Here is a 10,616-nt window from a genome sequence, read left to right as displayed (position 1 = left end):
TAAATCTGTCTAAAGTGAACTCTCTACTCAGCTGTTTGGCCTGTTTTATCACCCACACGCCCTCATGCTGTGCCTTATTGTGACTGGCCTCTATCCAAAGAAAGAAGAACCACAGGTCTTCCTCTTCCTGGTTACAACGCGATTTTCTCTTGCGTGACTGCTTCGATGTTCCCTGGCTGCCAGCTTTGCACCCACAGGTTTTAACGCACTTATAACAATGTTGCAAGTGTTTTACTCTTGACTTGAGTCAGTGTGGCTAGGCACGGTGCCAGTGCACCACATGGAGCACTGGAGACCAAATAATTACGAAAGAAGCTGCAGTTCAGCTGCAGTTACAACATCTCGCGAGGCCTCTCATGAAGCCAGAAACTTGTTGATTAGCTGTTGATTAATTTTTGCATTATTCTCTCAGTGGAACAAGAGCGGGCAGGTTGAATTATTCAGGGAACTCATAAACTCTTTCACCTGGTTCACTCAGGTGAGCTGCTGAGTAAAAGCCCATGTGGTGAATATAGCAACTAAGGAAAGAAAAAAGTCTGGTTTGCCATGAGCCTCTGAATAAATAAAAAGTAAACAGTACATTGCTGTGGCACCAGTGAGCAAGAAGGCACGACCAGGACGCATATATTCCATTTTCACAGATTTTATTATCTGACTACAGAGCTTTTTGTTTTTTTTCCCACAATCATGGTGATAAAGACAAAAGGGACAATTAGAAAATTCAATGTCATGGTGTCACAAGCAGATTCTGTTTTCTTGATGTCAAAGGTGCTGCATATAAACTGCACAAAAATGCAGTAGTGTTCAAGAATATATCCCTTTAATGTGTGATAAGATAAGGTAATATGGGGATGATCTAAAAGTATGATGGGTGTAGCTAAGAAAAAAAAACACCCATCAAATTGTACAAAAAATACCATCAACAGAATTAGGAAGAATCAAGAGGAATGTTGATAAGTAAGACATTTATCCAAAAGATTTGAGAAAAAAGCATCATCACTCAGCATATTACAGCTTATTCCTACAAAATTGATGTTACTTGTGGAAAATAACTGTCACCAGTCAGCAATAATTCAGAATATTATTTAGTTTGTCATAATTATTGCAGGAAATTTAACATGTAAATCCAAGATGCTACTTTAAGGATGATTCCTGAAAGTTATGCTCTTAAACTCTTTGAATTTTCACAAGAAAATTTATATATGAAACCTGATGGAATTTCAAGATTCAAGAGAAGTAAAGTTTGTATGTCCCACATAGATCTGTTTACATTTGCAAAACATGTGAACTGGACTGGAAAAATCTTATAATTGACTGCTTTCAATTTTTATTTAACTGTAATCTGTTTTATTGTTTCCTGTGAGCTACATACAGAGTTAGTTAGAGTTAAATATTTAATCCAAGCTGGAGTGCTGGTAGTTAAAATGAACTCAGGTCAGATTACCTGTGTAGGAAATATAGCATATCCGGTGTGGGTGATTCCTGTCATGGGCAGCGAGGTGATGTGGTGGTTAGAACGCTTCGTAGCAAGAGGGTTCCTGCTTCAAATCTCTGCTGTTCTTATTGTGTATGTGTGCAGTCCACCTGCTTCCTCTCACAGTCCAAAAATGGCAATATTAAGTTCACTTGTGATTCTATTAAGACCCTTGGTATGAATGTGTATGGATGTTGGTCTCTGTGATGAACTGGTGACCTGTTCAGGGTCTACTCTGCCCCTTGCCCAATGGCAGGGGGATAGGCTCCCGCAAACCTGAATAAGACAATGTGTGTATGGCAAATTAAATATTACCTTCTTTAGGCACTAGGTGGAGACACAAATCTATAGTTCACAGAAATAGGTGTACGGGCAAAAGTATTTTTAGGTGCGGTTTAAAAAGTATTTCCTTTTAAAGCATTTAAAAATGATGGCAAGTAAGACTGGCAGCACAGCAACCTTGAACTGTAATTATGTGATGCTGACATTGTATAGTTACTATTCTGCAATGGCACAAACAGGTTCATGATTGATTCAGTTGTGTTTAGATCCCTAATTTGTTTTAAATACTCCACGAATCATTACATGTGCATCTTTGGGCCTTTAATTATCCCTCTACTCTTATTGTGCTCCGGCAAAACATTGGGGGCATTAAATGTATGCATGTGTGCCATCTAGTGGCAGAAGTCTGTAACGAGTAAGAGTTTTAAAATAAATATTCAAGCCCCAGGTGCTGACAAAAAAAAACAGAACTGTTTTTTTCTATTCCAACAGATTGGCCACAGATAGAAAACACAGGTGGTACTCTCAATTTTAAATATCATAGGGACCACCTGATTTGGGTAAACTGACTCCCTCAATAATTTATAGATAAAGACACATCTTCTTCAACCAAAAGATTGTTACACACTGTATAAAAAACTCAGCCCACCATATTTTGTTCAGTAGTATCGAAAACAGCATGAAGTTTCAAAATACCATGGTTTTCAACCAGTTTTCCCCTTTCGATTCAAACAAATCTGTAATATTTTTCTTTACTGTTGTGAAAGATGAAGTGCTAGGTAGGCCATCTGGTTGAGCTGGAGCCCCACTTAAAGAAGTTCAAATACCTTATCTCAGTAGCCTACAGTGTGAGTTTCCACCCATTTATGCATGCCATCCCTTACTCTTTCGCACAGCATTTTCTATCTCACTCACTCACAGAAGCTCGCAGAGGATTTATGGGTTTGTGTTCTCAGAAAAAGTACAAGTGTAAAGATTTTGGGCAGCGTTTCAAAGCAAAAATGTCATTATAATGACTTAACAAACAAGAACAGAGTCTATATTTTCCATATACAGATATATATACATAAATGCAAATATAATGTTGCATGAAGTCACATGGAATCACAGTCAATAAAATCATAAATATCATAACAACACACCATTATTTCACTTAATGTGTAAAACACAGTTTCTTCCAAAACATTAAACACATTCTTAAAAACATTCTTAACACATTTCTGAGGTATGTAACCTTCATCTAGGGTTGATGTTTAAAATGTCTGGGCGTTTCATTGTAACCTGAGGAAAAACACAAAGGACTGCATGTTTAACTAAATATTAATAGTTTGGAGCTTTTGTGTCAAAGTATTCCAGGATCCTTAGATCACAGTAGCTACTTCGACTTTTATATTACTTTTACAATATGTAATAGCAGGATAGTAAATAAAGAAAGGATACCTGGCATGGTTTGGTGCCTGTGTGTAAGTGCCTGGAGAACCAAAGCTCTGATCACCTGGGAAAACATATCATGTTCATATGAGTATGTTACTGTCCTTGCTGAGAAATTGTTTTTGAAATAATAGTCCAGCACTCACCCGCACTGGAGAAGTCATAGAAATCCTCTTCAAAAGAAAATCTCCGGTTAAGGGAGCTGCTTTTCTTCCTTTCAAATGCAAAAGCAATTGTAAATGACTCATTGAAGAGAAATAGAAACTTTGATTCTACTTATTGAATGTTGGGCAGTACAACCTACCAAACATCCATATGTCTCCCTTTGACAATGACAACAATGATTATGATGATAATCAAGAGCAGGAGAGCAACTGCCAGTGAACCAAACAGTGCTCCATAGAAAGCCGGACCTCTGCGGTAGAACTCGCAACGTGGACCATGATACTGCTCCAGGCTATTTTCAATGCACCTGAGTTAAATAGTATATCATATTTATTAAATTGGTGTTATGGAAAAACATATAAGATAGGTTTATTCTGACAATGAAAAAAAAACAGATATATTGACTTACTTGCAAATAGGTCCTTTTGAAACATGATTGAAACACTCTCCATGTCGATGGCAGTAATCAGGGTTTGTTTTGCAAGGTCCAGCACACTGCCACTTACCATCACTGATCACAGCAGTGTAATTCACAAACTGAGAGCAGCTGACAAAAGGCCTAAGGTCCGTGATATCTGGTTTATCAAAATAAAAAGGAAGGTAGCATTTTGTAAAATTACAGGAATTAATGTTATTTGGAAATATTGAATGTTATGAGAGGAGATATTGTAGACTTACTCGTAACTGGTGGTGTCTGGAAGCTGAGTCCATTTAACAGCACACTTTGATTACCAAAGGCCTGGGAAATTTGTTCTAGGTTACTTGTGTTATTCAAGATGTCAGCCAACACATGGTCAAGCTGATTGTTGAGAAACTGTATTTGTGTTTCATTGTTTTGATAGTTGTACTGCACCATGCTGTCTGCGACAACACTTCCCTTTCTATTGGAGGAAAATAGGCAGATATTAACAAAAATAAACAATCTGAATTTGACTGAAAGATAATTGTGATTATAATCAACTATTTTGTCTGGAATATTTAATGAAAACGCACGATAGTTTGATGACTTGTACAGTTTTATAGGCTTGTGGCTCTGCTTCTTTGCACAGGGCTTCCAGCTACAACACAGAAAATATACCATTTTAATCAAGTTATAGCAATAGTTTTGAATATTTCTGGATACAAGCAGCTGATTGAAAATATCAGTCTAAAAATATCTGCTGTTCGGCCCAGTAATTTAGTTGTAAACCGTAACCCAATCAAAATTTGAATGGATTGTAGTAAATTAAGCATTTAAACAATACAAATAAAAATGTTCCTTACCTCCCGTTCAAATACATTGATAAATTCTAAAGCTTCATTTGAGCTTGGGTTATTATATTCATCCTTAAAAATTATGTCGATTTCCACGGTAATATTGGCTTGTCGAGCCGGCAATGCTCCAGTGTCTGAAAAAATAAGTGACGTCATTATATTGACAAGTGAATAAAATATGGTTAGCAAACTTGAACATATTTGGTACATTGTGTAAAATAGAATGCAATCAGTTTCCAATCTTATATTTAGATAAAAATAGTATTAGATTTCTATTAAAAGAGCTATGCTGTCCTCGAAGGAAGCCGTATAGGACAACATATTAGAAACAAATACTATTATTTCTTACGTGGAAGGCATGCCTAATTCAGCAAGATAGTGCTCAATAAGGCTAAACAGTAAAAATGTAAGGGAGCCAAATTAGTTTGCCAGCAGTCCATATACAACTGCTGTTTACATGCCAAATGAGGCCTGGAAGAGGTATGAGGCAGTTCTCCCATGAGAATGATAAAATAAAAAATAACTTAATATAAAACAAACAAATATAAAAACAAACTTGAAAGAATGTGTGCATCTGCACTGGAAGGCCTGACCCACATGTACATTGTACACTGAATGTATTTTATAAGGTACATTTTTGTTTTTTGTGTGCATGTGCACCTCCAGAATGGAGGATGAAGGATGAATGACAAATTATGTAAATGAGGTCCAATACCTACAACCAATAAGAAGCATTTAGTACACTGTGAAGGGCAAAATATGTCACTGGACATGCAGATGTATTGATCAGCTGAAATATTGTGTTTCAAAAAAAAGGAAAATACGTTTAACTCAAACGTCCATTCATTGGTTTCCTCAGTTACGAAACACGTGGCACTGTCAAGAAAGGAGCCAATATAATGCAGTGGTAAGTACGTTTTTTAACAAACGATTACTAATAATACATACCACAGGCATGAAATTAAAAATAAACATATATCTCAAAAATACTATTTCCAATTTTACCATTTCAATTTTCAGTGAAACTTGTAAATCATAGCATTCTGTTTTCATTTTATATTATCCAAAGAGGTGCATATTTCAAAAATAACTATTTGTTTTAAAAAAGGAGTTTGAGCTAATCAAATGTTTTGATCAAATGTGGGAGAGATAAAAGACACTCACCGATATGACCAGATATGTCATTTTCTCCAAAAGAGCAGCTACTTCCAAAGACAAAGTCTTGACATTGGCACTGACAGCTTCCAAGAGTCACATTGTATATACAGATCCCCCCAATACACTCACAGTCTGTACACTGAGGAGTTGTAGATGGTGCTGTTACAGTTGATGTAACAGTTGAGATGGGCACAGTGGAAGATGTTAACTGACTGACAGTTGTTACTATGCCTACTGATGTCTGCATACTTGTTACTTTAGTTGTTCCAGTTGCCTCATCATTGTCTTCAGGAGAAGTTTGAGTAAACTGAGAGATCACTGGTGTAAAAGTAGTAGAAGAACTTGGAGTAGGCTCAGTTTTTGTGGAGAAAACAGTTGTTTCAGTTGTCTTGATTGGTGATGTTGACTCAGCTGATTGTGTGCTTCCTTGACTTGTCACAGTTGTGACAGATGGGGCCTCTGAGGATGAAGACACAGTTGTTGCTGATGTTGGATTGGATTGATCCATGGTTGTCGATGGGGTTAATCCATTTGTGCTCACAGATGATGATGATTTGGTAGATTCTTCTGTTACTGTGGATTTCACTGTCATAAAAGATGTGGACTGTGGCTCCGTTGTTGAGGAGATCTTTGTGGGAGATGTTTCCGTACCAACTGATGTCTGCATACTTGTTACCTCAGTTGTTCCAGTTGCCTCATCATTGTCTTCAGGAGAAGTTTGAGTAAACTGAGAGATCACTGGAGTTACTGTAGATGAAGAACTTGGAGTAGGCTCAGTTTTTGTGGAGAAAACTGTTGTTTCAGTTGTCTTGATTGGTGATGTTGACTCAGCTGATTGTGTGCTTCCTTGACTTGTCACAGTTGTGACAGATGGGGCCTCTGAGGATGAAGACACAATTGTTGCTGATGTTGGATTGGATTGATCCATGGTTGTCGATGGGGTTAATCCATTTGTGCTCACAGATGATGATGATTTGGTAGATTCTTCTGTTACTGTGGATTTCACTGTCATAAAAGATGTGGACTGTGGCTCCGTTGTTGAGGAGATCTTTGTGGGAGATGTTTCCGTACCAACTGATGTCTGCATACTTGTTACCTCAGTTGTTCCAGTTGCCTCATCATTGTCTTCAGGAGAAGTTTGAGTAAACTGAGAGATCACTGGAGTAAAAGTAGTAGAAGAACTTGGAGTAGGCTCAGTTTTTGTGGAGAAAACAGTTGTTTCAGTTGTCTTGATTGGTGATGTTGACTCAGCTGATTGTGTGCTTCCTTGACTTGTCACAGTTGTCACAGATGGGGCCTCTGAGGATGAAGACACAATTGTTGCTGATGTTGGATTGGATTGATCCATGGTTGTCGATGGGGTTAATCCATTTGTGCTCACAGATGATGATGATTTGGTAGATTCTTCTGTTACTGTGGATTTCACTGTCATAAAAGATGTGGACTGTGGCTCCGTTGTTGAGGAGATCTTTGTGGGAGATGTTTCCGTACCAACTGATGTCTGCATACTTGTTACCTCAGTTGTTCCAGTTGCCTCATCATTGTCTTCAGGAGAAGTTTGAGTAAACTGAGAGATCACTGGAGTTACTGTAGATGAAGAACTTGGAGTAGGCTCAGTTTTTGTGGAGAAAACAGTTGTTTCAGTTGTCTTGATTGGTGATGTTGACTCAGCTGATTGTGTGCTTCCTTGACTTGTCACAGTTGTCACAGATGGGGCCTCTGAGGATGAAGACACAATTGTTGCTGATGTTGGATTGGATTGATCCATGGTTGTCAATGGGGTTAATCCATTTGTGCTCACAGATGATGATGATTTGGTAGATTCTTCTGTTACTGTGGATTTCACTGTCATAAAAGATGTGGACTGTGGCTCCGTTGTTGAGGAGATCTTTGTGGGAGATGTTTCCGTACCAACTGATGTCTGCATACTTGTTACCTCAGTTGTTCCAGTTGCCTCATCATTGTCTTCAGGAGAAGTTTGAGTAAACTGAGAGATCACTGGAGTTACTGTAGATGAAGAACTTGGAGTAGGCTCAGTTTTTGTGGAGAAAACTGTTGTTTCAGTTGTCTTGATTGGTGATGTTGACTCAGCTGATTGTGTGCTTCCTTGACTTGTCACAGTTGTGACAGATGGGGCCTCTGAGGATGAAGACACAATTGTTGCTGATGTTGGATTGGATTGATCCATGGTTGTCGATGGGGTTAATCCATTTGTGCTCACAGATGATGATGATTTGGTAGATTCTTCTGTTACTGTGGATTTCACTGTCATAAAAGATGTGGACTGTGGCTCCGTTGTTGAGGAGATCTTTGTGGGAGATGTTTCCGTACCAACTGATGTCTGCATACTTGTTACCTCAGTTGTTCCAGTTGCCTCATCATTGTCTTCAGGAGAAGTTTGAGTAAACTGAGAGATCACTGGAGTAAAAGTAGTAGAAGAACTTGGAGTAGGCTCAGTTTTTGTGGAGAAAACAGTTGTTTCAGTTGTCTTGATTGGTGATGTTGACTCAGCTGATTGTGTGCTTCCTTGACTTGTCACAGTTGTCACAGATGGGGCCTCTGAGGATGAAGACACAATTGTTGCTGATGTTGGATTGGATTGATCCATGGTTGTCGATGGGGTTAATCCATTTGTGCTCACAGATGATGATGATTTGGTAGATTCTTCTGTTACTGTGGATTTCACTGTCATAAAAGATGTGGACTGTGGCTCCGTTGTTGAGGAGATCTTTGTGGGAGATGTTTCCGTACCAACTGATGTCTGCATACTTGTTACCTCAGTTGTTCCAGTTGCCTCATCATTGTCTTCAGGAGAAGTTTGAGTAAACTGAGAGATCACTGGAGTAAAAGTAGTAGAAGAACTTGGAGTAGGCTCAGTTTTTGTGGAGAAAACAGTTGTTTCAGTTGTCTTGATTGGTGATGTTGACTCAGCTGATTGTGTGCTTCCTTGACTTGTCACAGTTGTCACAGATGGGGCCTCTGAGGATGAAGACACAATTGTTGCTGATGTTGGATTGGATTGATCCATGGTTGTCGATGGGGTTAATCCATTTGTGCTCACAGATGATGATGATTTGGTAGATTCTTCTGTTACTGTGGATTTCACTGTCATAAAAGATGTGGACTGTGGCTCCGTTGTTGAGGAGATCTTTGTGGGAGATGTTTCCGTACCAACTGATGTCTGCATACTTGTTACCTCAGTTGTTCCAGTTGCCTCATCATTGTCTTCAGGAGAAGTTTGAGTAAACTGAGAGATCACTGAAGTAAAAGTAGTAGAAGAACTTTGAGGAAGCTCAGTTTTTGTGGAGAAAACAGTTGTTTCAGTTGTCTTGATTGGTGATGTTGACTCAGCTGATTGTGTGCTTCCTTGACTTGTCACAGTTGTCACAGATGGGGCCTCTGAGGATGAAGACACAATTGTTGCTGATGTTGGATTGGATTGATCCATGGTTGTCGATGGGGTTAATCCATTTGTGCTCACAGATGATGATGATTTGGTAGATTCTTCTGTTACTGTGGATTTCACTGTCATAAAAGATGTGGACTGTGGCTCCGTTGTTGAGGAGATCTTTGTGGGAGATGTTTCCGTACCAACTGATGTCTGCATACTTGTTACCTCAGTTGTTCCAGTTGCCTCATCATTGTCTTCAGGAGAAGTTTGAGTAAACTGAGAGATCACTGGAGTAAAAGTAGTAGAAGAACTTGGAGTAGGCTCAGTTTTTGTGGAGAAAACAGTTGTTTCAGTTGTCTTGATTGGTGATGTTGACTCAGCTGATTGTGTGCTTCCTTGACTTGTCACAGTTGTCACAGATGGGGCCTCTGAGGATGAAGACACAATTGTTGCTGATGTTGGATTGGATTGATCCATGGTTGTCGATGGGGTTAATCCATTTGTGCTCACAGATGATGATGATTTGGTAGATTCTTCTGTTACTGTGGATTTCACTGTCATAAAAGATGTGGACTGTGGCTCCGTTGTTGAGGAGATCTTTGTGGGAGATGTTTCCGTACCATGTGATGTCTGCATACTTGTTACCTCAGTTGTTCCAATTGCCTCATCATTGTCTTCAGGAGAAGTTTGAGTAAACTGAGAGATCACTGGAGTAAAAGTAGTAGAAGAACTTTGAGGAAGCTCAGTTTTTGTGGAGAAAACAGTTGTTTCAGTTGTCTTGATTGGTGATGTTGACTCAGCTGATTGTGTGCTTCCTTGACTTGTCACAGTTGTCACAGATGGGGCCTCTGAGGATGAAGACACAATTGTTGCTGATGTTGGATTGGATTGATCCATGGTTGTCGATGGGGTTAATCCATTTGTGCTCACAGATGATGATGATTTGGTAGATTCTTCTGTTACTGTGGATTTCACTGTCATAAAAGATGTGGACTGTGGCTCCGTTGTTGAGGAAATCTTTGTGGGAGATGTTTCCGTACCAACTGATGTCTGCATACTTGTTACCTCAGTTGTTCCAGTTGCCTCATCATTGTCTTCAGGAGAAGTTTGAGTAAACTGAGAGATCACTGAAGTCAAAGTAGTAGAAGAACTTTGAGGAAGCTCAGTTTTTGTGGAGAAAACAGTTGTTTCAGTTGTCTTGATTGGTGATGTTGACTCAGCTGATTGTGTGCTTCCTTGACTTGTCACAGTTGTCACAGATGGGGCCTCTGAGGATGAAGACACAATTGTTGCTGATGTTGGATTGGATAGATCCATGGTTGTCGATGGGGTTAATCCATTTGTGCTCACAGATGATGATGATTTGGTAGATTCTTCTGTTACTGTGGATTTCACTGTCATAAAAGATGTGGAGTGTGGCTCCGTTGTTGAGGAGATCTTTGTGGGAGATGTTTCCGTACC

The 10,616-nt window shown here is 39.1% G+C and overlaps 1 protein-coding gene across 1 annotated transcript; it reads right to left on the bottom strand.

The window, feature by feature from the left end:
- Window positions 1-2,921: 2,921 nt before the first annotated feature.
- On the bottom strand, window positions 2,922-6,046 carry LOC140304123 (uncharacterized). Its single transcript, XM_072383120.1, has 9 exons — window positions 5,771-6,046; window positions 4,616-4,740; window positions 4,346-4,410; window positions 4,031-4,233; window positions 3,762-3,927; window positions 3,492-3,659; window positions 3,334-3,401; window positions 3,197-3,251; window positions 2,922-3,037 (listed from the first exon to the last, which is right to left on the bottom strand). Exons 1-9 carry the CDS (start codon window positions 6,009-6,011, stop codon window positions 3,028-3,030), a joined length of 1,101 nt encoding a protein of 366 aa, XP_072239221.1. The 5' UTR covers window positions 6,012-6,046; the 3' UTR covers window positions 2,922-3,027.
- Between the last annotated feature and the right edge of the window lie 4,570 nt (window positions 6,047-10,616).

The sequence above is a fragment of the Leuresthes tenuis genome, unplaced genomic scaffold (assembly GCF_036924035.1).
Source record: "Leuresthes tenuis unplaced genomic scaffold, fLeuTen1.0.hap1 SCAF_3, whole genome shotgun sequence".
In the NCBI taxonomy this organism is placed as follows: Eukaryota; Metazoa; Chordata; class Actinopteri; order Atheriniformes; family Atherinopsidae; genus Leuresthes; species Leuresthes tenuis.
The sequence above is the reverse complement of the archived record's forward strand: the minus strand, read 5'-3'. Positions and strand labels throughout refer to the sequence as shown.